The sequence below is a fragment of the Scophthalmus maximus genome, chromosome 20, assembly GCF_022379125.1.
Source record: "Scophthalmus maximus strain ysfricsl-2021 chromosome 20, ASM2237912v1, whole genome shotgun sequence".
NCBI lineage: Eukaryota > Metazoa > Chordata > Actinopteri > Pleuronectiformes > Scophthalmidae > Scophthalmus > Scophthalmus maximus.
In genome coordinates, this window is record NC_061534.1 from 10,134,620 (window position 1) to 10,149,662 (window position 15,043).

The 15,043-nt window shown below is 41.9% G+C and overlaps 1 protein-coding gene across 5 annotated transcripts in view; it reads left to right on the forward strand.

The window, feature by feature from the left end:
- Positions 1-15,043, forward strand: part of rgs3a (regulator of G protein signaling 3a) — a 128,522-nt gene that overhangs the window by 37,484 nt on the left and 75,995 nt on the right. For 2 of the 5 annotated variants that reach the window (XM_035608300.2, XM_035608304.2), the window contains 6 exons: positions 7,962-8,043; positions 8,870-8,975; positions 9,296-9,728; positions 11,693-11,732; positions 12,800-13,128; positions 14,867-14,944. In XM_035608300.2, coding sequence (XP_035464193.1) covers positions 7,962-8,043; positions 8,870-8,975; positions 9,296-9,728; positions 11,693-11,732; positions 12,800-13,128; positions 14,867-14,944 — 1,068 coding nt within the window. Of the gene's footprint in view, positions 1-3,462; positions 4,342-7,961; positions 8,044-8,869; positions 8,976-9,295; positions 9,729-11,692; positions 11,733-12,799; positions 13,129-14,516; positions 14,662-14,866; positions 14,945-15,043 lie in introns of those variants that run through there. The other 3 variants (XM_035608303.2, XM_035608302.2, XM_035608305.2) reach the window with 3 other exon arrangements.

The following is a 15,043-nucleotide window of genomic DNA, read 5'->3' on the forward strand; positions in this document are numbered from 1 at the left end:
CCCACTCTTTACCTACTCAAACATTGCAGCGTTTGATGATGGCCTTACGCACGAATAATTTCTGTGAGTTACGCAGGGCTCATTTAAGGCTTTGGACACTTTAGATGTTGGTGAAGATAATGCTCCATATCCACAAAGGAATGTCCCTCAGAAAACCACAAGGCTATTTTTAAGAGGATTTTCCTTTATCTAACAGTCCACACTTTTACTACAACTTCCCTCTGCAATTTTACTTAAAAATCATTGTTCTGATGCATCAAGATAATTACCAGAAGTTTGGGGATAAATTATGCTGTTAAAATGTCACACCGATCCAGCTCTGTCATTTCTCTTTGTCCGATTCACTGTGAGCTGAACATCTTTTCAATTCATCCAGAGCTGCCTTTTAAGATGATGTGGGCAGGGGTGGTTGGCATTTGGGATAAATACTAGCCATAGTCACAGGGGTGAAATTTTGTGAGGTGAAAATATCAACTTCAGTTTTTAATCATTGTGATATTTAGAGAATCTCTGACTGTGAAAACTCCGGTACCATGCCTTTTTGATAGCACCAAAGCACATCTGCCATTTTTGGTGTTATCCTGGTTTATATGTATTCACAGTGGGTTCACTTTACTTAAGGTAACCACAGATATGTTGGCCTGTTAGAAAGCACCATGATGAGCATCAATTCGAAAGACAGTATGAGTTTTTCCAAAATGTGAATATGTGAAAACAACAGTTTTCTCTACTCATGACAACGATCGTCTGAACCAGAGATTATGAATCTGACTTGCAGCATAACAACTGTTCATTTCCTCAGTTGCCTTGTCAGCAAGTTATGTTTAGAGGCAAAGAAAAAAAAAAAAAGACCTGCTCGTGTCACTGGTGCAGAGTAGAGAGTTCATGAATATTAACAATGGTTGCGCCCTGGGTAACATGTCCCCCCTGTATCCCTCTGCTTGTCAGCTAGCATTAGTTCCGAAACTATCTCTGTGAAAATGTTTCTGACACTTCTGTCTGACGGGAAAGATGGGAAGGAAGGGTGAGGCTGACTGAAAAGAGGACAGGGAGGTTAGCGTTTCTTGCTGGCGTCTCAGAATAAATGAAGAATGGTTAGTTTTATTGCCAGGACATACTCCTTTGTGAATATTTTAGGCCCAGGGCCGTGGCTGTCCCTAACCCTCATCTGTTCTTTGCTAGACGCAGGACGTGTGCGTGCTTGTCCTTACCCATTTGCTATTCTGCACCTTCTTTTAATTTGAAAGTCCAAACAGTTTCAACCACATACAAGGGTATGCGTGGTTTGTTTCCTTCCACCTCCTCCTGTCCCAATTTCAAGACAGAGAACCTCAGATTGATCCCAATGAGCAGTCGTTGACCAAGAAACCAATAAAGCTCTGCTGCTGTAAGCTTGTGTCTCCAGGTGAAATATAGGCTTGTGAAAACCTTTGTCCTACTCAGGTTGAGGATTGTTAGCTGCATTGCTTTATTGGTGTCTTGGTCAATTTGCCCATCCCTCTCTTTTTGTCCTGACTAAAATATTTCAGCAAAAATTTTCTTTTACAGCTATTCATGGTTTTCACATGATGAATCCTAGAGTTGGATGCAACAATAGATCAAATACCTGCAAAGCCAATGCTATTCCCATCAGTACTACCATAAACTAATGGCAGCATGCTAAAACTTTGAGCTTAGGTGGTCGACAGTGTAAATATATATGCCAATGTTGGGCAGATTTTAGCAGCATCGTCTTTGTTTGCCTTCTAGCATCTCTTCCTCAGGGATCCTCGCAGATCTACTGTCACGGCTGTAGATTCTTCATGTTGTGACTGGCTTGATTTCACTTTTTTGTAATAATTTTTTTCAAATGCATTTATCTCCAGATTCTGGCAAATTTGTTTGCATTAATCTACCACTTTTATTACCTTTTATATTTCTAATCACTTAAAGTACGTACTAATCTTTGGATTCCAGTAAAAAGCACCGAACGTTGAACTTGTAGAAGCCACAGCCTTCGTCTGCTGCACTTGCAGTTTAGTTATGAATCCATATGTTTAGCTTCTACTGTTTGGATCTTAAGTACAACTTGAGGCTGTGACCCTGACCTTGGCCTTGGACCCAGCTTGTGTGTTCACTGGTGTGAAAGATGCCTCCGCCTTTGATAGCTCTTTTATTCAGGTCAGAAAGACAGAGGGAGACCGATAGAGAGGCGCAGAGATCCCACATTACTAACCGACAGACTGGCCTCGTCTGGCTCCTGAGACGAGCTTTTCAAACTCTTCTTTCACTCCTCTTCCTGAGACATGCTTTCTTCTGTCCCTTTCTTCTCCCCCTCTAATCCGTTCCTCTGCCTATTTAGAGGTGAACAGCGCAGCGTGAAAGGGAGAGAAAGTGTTTTTTTGTGTGCTTGACGGGTAACCCTCACCCCTTTGAAAGGGCAAACAGGGAAAAGCTGCCATTACCACTGGCATGAAGGGATCTGAAGACAACGGCCTTTTCTGCCACTTTATTTGCATTGTAGAGACTGGAGCAGCGTCGTTCCTCGTTCACCCCTCTCGTTGTCTGTCACTCCTCTGTCCGTGTTTCATTCCATGAGCCAGACAGCCAAACGGCAGAAAGGAGAAGAGGCCAGCTGGCCATTAATGGGGTTGCTAGGGGTTAGACTGGCCACTGTTTTTAGCCATCATTTAACAAGCTTTTTTCCCGCACTGCTGCTGAGGTGTTGTTGTTATTTTTTTTTTAGCAAATTACCACCCCTTTCCCAGGCATACAGATATTGAAAACATAAATAATGTTTGGAGACCTGGAAGAGGAGGGGGGTATTGTCCTGAGTTCACAGACCTGTGAATTTCCGTACCGTGTGGTTTGAGCGCTGAGGGGGAGCAGCTGAAAGGAAAAACAGAGGAAATATGGAAGTCGAAAACATAACAAACAAGCATAATGTCTGGACGTAGACCGTTTCATTGTGGGAGCTAAATTTGATTGATAGGAGTGTGTGTGTGTGTGTGTGTGTGTGTGTGTGTGAGTGAGAGAGAGAGAGGTGAGTAAAGTATGTGCTCCACAAACAGTACAGGAATCTTTCTCATTCTTGTTGGAGAATGTGGTAATTTAAAGTTTTTAGACCTAAAAGTTTGAAGCAATCAGAAACTTTTCCATTTTCAATGTTAGGAAGTCAATGGTTTTCATAATCCTGCCTGCTCTACCATTCCTATTAAAAAAAAAGTCCTGCCTTTCTCACTAGTTCATGCACGTCACACTTTTGCCACCTACATTAGTCACTACAGTGTATATTTGCAAAAGACTGAGAGCTGTAGCACCTCTCACAACCTCGTAGTGTGGACTCAGGAAGCAAACCGGCCTTATCGGGGGCAGGCACACAAAGCTGTGCTGGCTGTGGGATGGCGAGGTATGCATGTGTGCATGTGTGTGTGTGTGTGTGTGTGTGTGTGTGTGAGGAGGTGGCGGTGGGAGGCACTTCCTCCTATTCTTCTGCTGTTGAAGAGTTCCCATGAGTGCCCCGGCCAGGAGCTACAGTTTGGTCCGAGCAGGCTGAGCCAGCGCCAGTCTCGCCTACATGACGCCGCAGCCACACTCTCTCACACAGCTGATCTCTGGCGCTACCGCAACTCTTCAGGCCTCGAAAGCAAGAAGCTGGACACTGCCGTGCGGGAGGGGGCAAATGCGAGAAGAATGAAAACATGAAGGAAGGAATGACTGAACTGAAGTTTAAAGAAAATCAAGAGGAAGACGAAGCTGTGGATAAAATGATGGCTGACTGACGTGCACACAGGAATATGCACTGATGACTGAAGTTGTGTTGCGAACAAACCTTGAATGGATAGGAGTGCAGCTGGAGGTCAGTTCGCAGAGTGCTGCTACTAAGAAATTGAATCTCGTCTCATTTGAGGAAAGCAGATGCAGAGTGGCAGCCAGTTCGGCTGAAAATTGTCTCCAGGGACCAATTTTGTTACACTCAACAGATTCCTGTTTTCCTGCAGGACGAGAAACAATATCCCTATCTTTAACCGCCTTTTGCTCCACTACACTGCAAGACAAAGGCCACTCCAGCCACTCTTTTGGGCCGCTGCCACTGTCGAGATGATCCATAACACCCTGAAGTCGGCCCAACCGCTGGAGCGCAGCCCCAGGAGCACGAACTCTGCCGCACAGAGGAGGCTGTGGAGATACTCGGCCTGCAGGCGATCTGGCCAGGTGGAAAGTCAGCGTCACAGTGTGTGTGTGCTCGCTGCGGACTTGAATGCTGGAGAAGGTGGAGGAGGGAGAGGAGGAGGTGGTGGAGGTGTCGTGCACACTATCCATGGGCTGTGCCACCTGTGCATCGGATGTAGGCTGCCACAGGTGTGTGTGTGTGTGTGTGTGTGTGTGTGTGTGTGTGTGTGTGTGTGTGTGTGTGTGTGTGTGTGTGTGTGTGTGTGTGTGTGTGTGTGTGTGTGTGTGTGTGTGTGTGTGTGTGTGTGTGTGTGTGTGTGTGTGTGTGTGTGTGTGTGTGTGTGTGTGTGTGTGTGTTTTTTTAAAAAAATTTTCAAAGAGAGGCAGGCGAGGGAGGGGAGGAAGGGACGAAAAGAGAAAACGTGCTTTGAGTGCACAGTATCAACAGAGAGAGAGATGGAGAGAGAGTGGGAGAATAAATTAAAGGTTTTCAAAGTTACAATCTCTGTTGATGGCTTTCATAATTAATTTGCAGAAGATAAGTCATATTCCATAATTTATAAAACTTCAAAAGAGCAGAGGCTGACCATAAAAGATTGCTTATCTATTTGCTTGCATATTGTCTGATCGAACTATTTTTTTGCCATTACTGTGCGGAAGAAAATGGCCTTTCAACTTGCATGTCCAACACGTTCGGAGAGGAATGACTGCCTGTGAGCGAATGTAGAGGAGATTTAAAGGATGTGGTTCTTGAGAGGTTGAAAAGCAGCTCTCTGTTCGTTACATTATTAATCCTTCACATAGTGAGAGAGGGGGGCTGCTGGAGGGGGAGAGAACGAGAGGAGACACACATTTGCCACGACATGAACAGAAGCCACTTCGTGCACATCTGAATCGCACATTAAAAGAACAGGAAATGCAAAGAGAATATAATTCATTTGATTGGGATGGAACGGATTATAAAAACAAAACAAGAAGAAAACGAGATGAGATGATTGAATCAGAGAGTGTTTGTACAACACTTGAGTCCTACGTGTGCATTGGTGTGTTTGGTCCTAGTCACTCAACATACCGACCCAGATAACATTGTTTAACTACACACAGCACATATATCGTGTGCAGTTAGTAGATTTTATTTAGTTTATGTGCACCTGTTGGCAGCTAATGTTTTCTCTGCTGCACTGTTGGAACGCAGACGAGACATGTACAAAAACCATCCGGATGAGATCGACAGGATTCTTGCTCCAGGCTTCGCGCAGTCGTGTCTAAAAGGATGGCGGAGCACTGAGGCATGAATGTAAAAAAGGAAAAGCTTGGTCACACATGCATGAACTCATATCTCACACACAGATATCTCTCTCCCCCCCCCCAACATTGGGTTTCAAGAAAGTTCAAGTCTTAAGTTTTTGTCTATTCGGTTCTTCCACGGGCCCTTTGATTGAATAATTATTCAATAAGGCCCTCCTCATCATAGTTTCCATATTGAATGCATCCCGGGGACTTTTCCCAGTCATTTATCTCCATTCATTTTCAAAAATATGTTTTAGGAGGATGTAGTGAAAAAAAAAAAATCACTTGAACATTCATACAAATGTTATGTATTATTATTCTAGCGTCGTCTTTTCTGTAAATTAGTTTCAGAATAATCCCTCTGTTTTCATTTAGAAGTAGAACAGGGGCAGGGGGCTGCTTCTCTTTAGCAGACCGGAGAGAGTCCATGTGGTCGGACTCCCCTAAGCTTACAAATTGAATTAATGCTGTAAAAGCTCTGCTGTTGGGATGAATCAATGTCTGAAACATATTTTGATAAAAGCATAGATAGATGGATCCTTCTCTCACCGCAGTTAATATTCTGCTCCTTATTGCTTGATTTTCTTTTTCTCAAATTTCCAGACCATCCGTCAAAATGTTCTGACAGTTTGTCGTTCTCCTTCCTCTAATTCCTGTGAAATTGTTTATCTTTTTACCATCTGTTCCACTATTTGTCTTTGTCATCTGCTCCGTCACCATCACCGCTGCCCTCTTTCACTTCCCACGCTTTTTTATCACACTTTCATCATTTTTCATCTCTTCTCCTGCAATCACTTTATCATTTTCTGTCATTATTTCCATTCCTCGCCAGTTTATCTGCGTATTTGCCTCACAGCCGGACTCGAGGATGTCAGGTTCAAACCCGTCTGTCTCCATCATCAGTGTTTCTTCAGCCTCAGAGGAAGGCTAAGGTCAAACTCTGTATCATAAAGGTTGACCTGGCAGTGCTAGCTACTTTTCAGAAAAGAATTACGAATACGTCCTGACACGGACTCTATTTAATGAAGAGTTTTAAGTTTCATACACGTCAGAGAGGGCACAAGTGAACAGGAACGGATGACGACCCTAATTTTATTTTGTATGGCAGGTATGGTTCAGTCATTCAGTCATGTAGCATGACAATAATTTTGTCAGCAATGTTAGTTTGGAGGTTGACTGAAATAGAGGCAAGTACGATCGACCAAAGAGAGAGTAATATGGTTGAAGAAAAAAAAAAAAGTGGCCCCAAACAATGTGACATGGGGCACATAAAATCAGTGGACTATAAAAAACCACAATCCTAACCGACATTTTAGGGTCATCACAAGCTTCAGGCCCCTGAATAATCACTGGATTTCTCTATGTGCTGCATCTTGCTCATGGGTAGACTTCGCTTTAATTTAGCAGGATACTAGAGCTTGTGGTTTTCCTTTGCTGTAGAAAAAAGAAAATGGGAGTGATGTCGGGGGGATGTGTCTGTGTGTTTTGTAGCCGTGACCGTCAGCAGATAAGGTTGGAAAGTTGAGATGTTTTGGATGGAACTGTGTTGACTTTGGCTCCGACTTGCGGGCCACAGGTACTGGATGACGATGTGGGGTCACAATGAGAGAAAGACAATGGGAAAGAGCCATCATCATTATCTGTGTGATATGCTCGTCTTTGTGTTGTGTTTTAAAAATAATTTGTCAGCCTGTTGAGATGTGGCACAGTTAAATTGCTGATTGGATTTGAATTGATTGATTCCTGCAAAATCTGTCCAAACCTGTCCATTTACATGCTATTCACTCTTTTATAGAACTGGATTAAAACACTAGAAATATCAGGCACAATAGTCTGACATTCGACAGAGATTCAGTATTTAACAATCCTTACTCTGTTCACTTCAATGCAAAGGCTTATTCGGGACTCAGTGGATTTCAAACTCAGCTCAAATATTACTTCATTTTTCAAATTTATGTTCCATGATACTCTAACTGAGAATGACTTGCTGTGTGCCATTGTACTGTTTTTGACCTTGTGTAAAAGAATATCTTAATCTAAATGGGATTAACCTGGAAAAATAAATAGGCAGCTGTTCTACTGTAGAACTGTTATTTGCTTCCGCGTACATAGCTCTTCTATTGCTCCATGATAATCATTTTGTACATGACAGAAAAAACAACAACTTTCGGAAGCTTTCAGAAGAGGCAGGATATGAAATTGTTCCCTAACTACTGGGTGTAGTCTTTTGTCGCCTTTCTTCCCTTTATTGTTTTTCCCATTAATACAGCTGATTGGGTTCACTGCTCTCAAGGCAGTTACAACAGCGGAGGAGAGGCCGGAATCAAAAGCTACTTAATTGTCGTGAACGAAGGAAGTTGATGTTTTTTAGCCGACATGTTATTGTTGATTTCTCAGGCAGTGGTAGAGAGAATGAAATCCTATATTCATACAACCAAATAACTTTGTGTGTGTGTGTGTGTGTGTGTGTGCGCGTGTGCGTGCGTGCGTGCGTGTGTGTGCGTGCGTGTGTTCTGCAGGTGACCATCCTTCGAGGAAAGGATGGATATGGCTTCACCATCTGCTCAGATTCCCCTGTGAGGGTACAGGCTGTTGATCCAGGCAAGTTTCGCATGCACATGTCAGTGTCCTCGGAACTCTTGTTTCCAGAGAGAGGTTGTTTAAAGGCCAAAACCGATTGAAGACGAAACATGCTTACCTACTTTCTTTGACTTAGTGCTTCTCATTGCAAAATATCATTCTAATACTCCAAATCAGGCATTCATGCAATTTGAAAGTAGCAAAAGTAATATTCTTTTTTATTTTCATTCGCAGGACTTCTAACAATTGATTTCTAGTTTAAGTATTTTTTACATCAAATAATTATTGATATTTCCCCAATGTTTTTCAATTAAAATGTACTAGACTTTGTAAACATATGGTAATAGCTTATTATACAGTGAGACTTAGTTTTTTTCTTTCCACATTGATTGACCAATGTTTGTTATCTAATGCATCATGAAAGATGTCATTTTTTCTTATTATTTTCCTCCACTGGTTGTACTTTGGCGTGGATTATTACCATTAGGACTCAGTCTGCAGGGTGCTGCAGTAAATGAGGAGCCTGTTTGTGTCAAGTGGGCAACTTGTTGTCAAGCCCCAGTGTTGTCAGTTGTTCACCCTGCAACCATGTCTTTGAACAAGATGCTGCACGTTCACATCGTTACTGTCCTTGTGGTGAGATGAAAGGGATTAAAAACAGACAGCAACGAATATCTTAGCTCTATTAAGTTTTTATTTCATTGTTTCATTTGTCCAGTAATTTGCCTTTCTTTATCTCAAAGAGTGAAAGAACAGGCCTGATGAAGAATGTATCAATAGCCCTGCACAACATGAATGTTGCTTGAAAGATTATAATTTTTATTTTTTTGTCTCTTCACTCTGGCAGGGGGTCCAGCAGATCAGGCAGGTCTGCAACAGTTGGACACGCTCCTGCAGCTAAATGGTCAGCCAGTGGAGCAATGGAAATGTGTGGACTTAGCCCATGCTATCAGGTAATAACCCCAACACACCGGGGGTTATGGGACTAATGACACCAAATTGTTGGAGGATCCCGTTCAAAGGCTTATTTGGGACTCATGACGAGCGATTTGTAATGATTATGTAATCGACTGAGAGCTCTTTTGATATTTATGACTGCCTGAAGAAGAGAATAGATTACATAGATTTATTGTGGTATTTTTGATTTGATCAAATTCTTCTTACAATAGACATGTAAATACTGTGTGCAAGAAAAGGTTGAGATAAAAAAAAGATACCTATTATTTTCACTCCTCCAGATTTTTTTGATCGTTATCTTTCTTTCTCTTTGCAGAAACAGCGCCAATGAAATCAAGGTGGTGGTGTGGCGCACCGGTCCCTCAGCTAAGCCTAGTTTTGAGGGACTCATCCATCGACCCTCCTACAAGCCTTCCACCTCAAACTATGATACGCCCTCACCACCTACCCGCAGGCGTGCACCAGATGTCAGCACCAGCAAAACCCCCCCAGCCGTGCCGCCTCTACCAGCTCACCACCGTGCCACTGCCAGCCGCCGGCTGCTGGTCAACGGCACCGAGGCTGGAAATAACAGCGGCTTAGGCATGGGGACCCTCGCGTGGGGGGCCCAGGGGGGATCAGCGGAGGAGCTGGACGGGAAACCGCGACACCTCCACCATCCGCACACTGCCACACTGAAGGGCACCAGGGTGAAGGCGTCCAACGGGGACAACTACATCATCCTGGCGCCCATCAACCCCGGAAGCCAGGTACCGCAGACTGGTGGTGGGCTGCACCTTCATCATCTTCTTCGTCCTCCTCATCCTCACCATGGTCATATGGTGGCTCATCCTAGATATGTCTCCTTACCTTACATCCCTGGTGCTGATAGATAGAAGGACTGTATTTACAGTATGTCTTGGCCGTCTGGGCTACTGCTGTCTCATCGCTCTGTGCTTCACAATATGTCTTAAACATTCGTCATATAGTTCAGTCCTGTAGCTGTGGGCAGTCGACAAGGTAACACTAGGTGGCAATAAAATTTTAAAAATGCAGTTATTGTATGCCTATACCATTTGAAGGTTTGGTGGTTACAATTCTTGTTAGAAAACAATGTATCCGACATCATTTATCTCACAAGTATCCAATAGATAAATCGTCTTTGTGCCAAGGGATATAAATTGATATTTAAGAAAGAGAAATAAATGCATCAAAAGCATTACTTTAACAATTTCACTTTCAGTTTTGCAAGACTGGTCCATTGCACAATATGCAGTTTTACATTAAATATAGCATGGATGTACATGCACAGTATGACATGTACATAATGTTTTTATATCGCATGTACTCATGGATGCATCTAGTGACATCATGTATACAAGGTAAAAGTTTTCATCATTAAAAAAATAAATAAATAAAGCAAACTCATTAAATCAAAAAAGACTGAACTGAATTCCTCAGCTGAGACCTTTATGCTAATACGATACTAACCCATTAACACCTTCAGGGTGACAAACATGTTGAGCCTAAAGACCCAGGGTTGTGTTTGAGTCAGTCTCCCTGCAGCAGCGACCTCTTGTCTTTTATTCAGAGCAATCTAGCTTTAGCCTTTAGTGACTAAATACTTGTTCCAGAGTTCTAAAATATTCCTAACCAACTAAATCCTTTGGCTGTCTTGTGACGCGTTGATTATTTCCATCTCTTTCTCTACTGCGTTTATCTGTGACTTTCATCTGCGTGCGTGCGTGCGCGCGCGCCTGCCTCATGTAGTGTCCGTCTATGTCTGTAAATTCTGTAGTGTAGTTTCAGAAGGAAGAGAAGAAGCGGATTTCAGAGTAATGAGAATAAACGTAAAAAGAAAACGGAAGATGGTGGGAAGCCTCAGGAAACAATAAGATGTACATGCTTACATAATGTGCTAAACATTTTTTTTATGATTCAGTCACCACTTCAATCACACACACAAAATTAAGAGGGAAGAATTTGGTGAAATTTTGTGGTGGTCATCGCTGGCAAAAATTATATAATGCCCCGTAGAAATGGGTCATGTTGGTGACATATCACAAAGATACTACAAATTCACAAAAAGCTGCCACCACACATCATTTTGTGTCCTAATGAGATGGCAGGAAGCCCTGCTAATGATATGTTTTTAAAATTTCGAGACTTTCCAGGTCCCCGCTTCACGTCCTGTATTAATATGAACGACATGTGACGTGGTGACAGCTTTCTCTCTTCAGTCCCTCGGTTGACCGTAATTTGTTATGACGGGTAGACACCATCACTCCATCACCAAGTCCTGCGCCATTCAGATGGGCTCAGCTGAGTCCTGGAAAACTGAATTCAATGTAATGCAAGGAGCTGCAGATGATAATGTCCAGATTGATCCCTAAACACAAACTCATGGCATAAGCAGCGCTGAAAGTGTATGACACAAATACTACAGAATAAAATAAAATTAATATTATAGAAATACTCAGATTTTATAGAAATCCTTTGTTATGATGAGGAAAGATAATGACAAGCCTCGCTTATCCAGATGTTTCATAGATCACGTGATCAACATCCAATCGTAGAAAATTGAGACCGGAATTATACTGCAACTCACATACATGCTGTATCACACATCATTGTTTTAATATGCAGCATTTGGCTTCATTCCATTTCTAGATGTGGTTCAGATGTAGACAAGTATTATTAATATTAATGTCATTTCATATTACTCTTCTTTCAGATCTTAAGGCCTGTTTACCAAGACAACCAGGGGACATTAGGTAAGACATGTTGTGTTCATGCTCCTGCGACGGTTTTGTTATTGACTACAATGAACTCTGTTTGGTATTTTGGCTGAAAGCCATAGTTTTTAATTTTATATTGACTCCTGACGCTGCTATAATTTTGGACGTAGCCCAGTGTTAGATTCAACTTCTGACTTCACGTCTCAGGTTATTGATAATTTAATGAATGTGATAAAAAATAATTTAACTCTTGGCACATGAGATTGCCTCAAATTAAACTGACTGTAGAAATACAATGAATGCAACATATTTTTGGTCCCCACATTTGAATCCTGGTGTAAAGACTTACAACATTCAGTTAGCCTTCGTTTTATCATCTTTTCTTCTGGAAGCTGGTCAATATAACTGCTTAAAATTTTGCATACGTATCCTCTCGTCTTGTCCACCACTTTGGATCCCGATTAGTTAGAGCCTTTCGCGAACTGTAGCTGTCAAAGTTAACCAAAAAAACACACAGGAAATTAATAGTTCAGATTATGACCTCAGTTAAAAAATAATTCTGCTCAGTCAATTTTAATTAGCTCATCCCATGTGTAGCAGTTTTGTGTAGTTGATTCATGACCACTTCTGGACAACCTCTGTCCCACATTTAAGAAACGAACAGTAACTCAACACAATGACGTTTTGGGGAAATTTTAAGGAATAGTCTGACATTTTGGGAAACATTTTTATTTGTTTTCTTACCATAGAGTTAGATGAGAATATTTATGCTACACTCTTTTCTGTGCACTTGCTTTTACACGTATTAAACAAACACATATAATGTGCAGAGGTGCTGGTAGGCAGATTTTGTTACCAGGCTATGCCTTTTTGCGCCTGTTAGCAGTCTTTATGCTAAGCTAAGCTATCTCCCAGCCCTATGCTTATACTGTACACAGAATGCAGATATGAGATTGGTATTGATCCTCTCCTCAGACTCTCTGGAAGAAAGTGAATGTGCACAATGAAAGTGATCACTCCACGCTGCGTTCGCTGACACACCACGTGTTGAGAAACGACAGTACTCCGAATGTAACCTGCTTCACCTTCCTCTCATTCCCCAGCTGCCAGGTTATACCCACGACAGGCCGCCGGTCCACAACCCCAGGGGGTCGGTCGCGGTGCTTTTTCTGGAGGTGGGAGTGGAGGTATTGGAGGAGGAGCTGGCGGGGCTTTCTCGAACCGCACTGGCTTCCTGAGACGCTCCAACAATTCCAAGACATCAAAGACGTCATCCACCTCCACTGACGCCGGCGGGTCCAGCTACCAGCAGCAGAACGCTAACTTTGCAAATTACCAGAACTGCACTATCGTCCGCTCACATACTCCACACGGCAACTATGGATATGTGAAAGTGGCTCCCAAGATCCTTATCTTCCCCATCTTTGTTCAGGTAGGCCAATTTTTGTGAATATAAGTGTGTGTGTGTGTGTGTGAATGTTTCAGCGTTACAGTGGTGATTGTATAACAGTAGATAATGGCGCATCATAATTTGCCCAGAGGTGTAGTAAATCATTCTGTACATTTTTGCTGAAACTTTTGTACTGAAATGGGTGCCGGTATGATTTTACTGTTTTTTGCCCAGATTAATTAAACAAGATAAATGTGTGCTAATTAGTGAGAGTTAGAGGTGCTAGCTAATTGAATTTTTACCTTTGGTAACCCCCGTTTCCATGACAACAAAAGGATGCTGGCTATAGCTTCATGTTTAATGAACAGAAATAAGAGTGATATTAATCTTCTCATCTAATCCTCATGGGGGAAAAAACCCCAAATACGCACATCTCCCATAATGCTGGACTATTGTTATCAGAATGCAGTAAAAATGACATGAGGAGGACTGATTGGACTCGATCTTGATGGTCTGTATCTGAGTCTACCAAGTCTCCATGTCTCGAAAAGTATAGTCTTTTGTGGTAAGGCAAGAAAATCGGCATATAACAGTGCAATAGATGGTTGTGTTCTAGATATGATAGTTCTTCCTTTGCAAATAGCTCAAAAGGAGACATTTTCTGTTTTGCTTTTGTAAATTATGTTGACCTTTCTGTCTTCTGAACATCTCATGTTTTGTCAAGAGGGCTCTATTTTTAAACATAGTACATTTTATATATGCATATTTTTTTATTGAACATCTACCTTAAGGCTGCAGACCTCATCTGTCTGTGATGAGAGACAGGAAAACTGTGGAGAAACAGAGGTTGCTTAAGTGAACCCAGGGAGTCAGTGTTTGACAGAATAATAGGGATTGTTATTTTTTGACGCTTTTTTTGTGTACAGAACAAAAAAAGAGAAGGGATGGTTTTGATCCATTTAATAGGCTTATTTGGCTTCCATTTATGTTTTATTTAAGATCTGTTCCACCAATGTATCCAAAGATGTGGGCACAAAAAGTATTCATTATATCAATGATGATTTGTTTTCATTGTGGTATGATAATCAGAAATACTTGTCCTGTAAAGTAGGCCCAAGGAAGCGAAAGCAAATTCACTTCAAGTTATGTGATAATGAAAGAAGACCACTGTGAGGCAATTTATTTGTGACATTCTCCTGCTACGTGACAAACGCTGTTGGTGTCTTAGAGTCTTTCTAGCATCGGCGCCTTCAAATGCAGTGACTGCTGGGGTGCTTCCTGTTAATTCATACAGAAACACGCAAACCTGACCCTGCGACATACGCACACACACACACACACATTGAATCAGCCCCTTTTTCAAACCCTGGACTTGAGAGGAAGTCCCCTCCTCCGTCGTACTATTCATTTTTACTGCGAGTGTCTCGTCATACTCAGACCACACATACTGCCGCACAGCTTGCTTTTTGTCTTCATAGAAACTTTTTCAGTTGTGCCTCCCACAGTGGAAAAGAAAATATTTTACTGTTAACTGTTAAGAAGATTGTTTGGTTTTGGGGCCTTAAAATGGATTTGGTACTGCAACTTTTTTTTTTACTAATCAATAACATGTACATTTATATAATATCCTCTTAAATTTTATGTTGGGAAATGCTTAGCATATATTCATTATCCTGACATCAGACAAAGGCTAACGGTTATAACACCCAAAAATATGACTTATATCCAGAAACCTTCTGTCCTAATCCGTCTGTGTAATCTGTTGCTGATCTTCGTGCAGCCTCTTGACCTGTGCAGCCGAACGCTCATCATATCTGAGGAGATGATACTACATGAGAGCAAGCACCACTCTCTCAAGGTAAGTGCTCTCAGAGCAGCAATGATGCTCATACAGCATATGTGTTCATACGTGTGATGTGAACATATGTAGAATAGAATAGATTATAATGCCTTTATT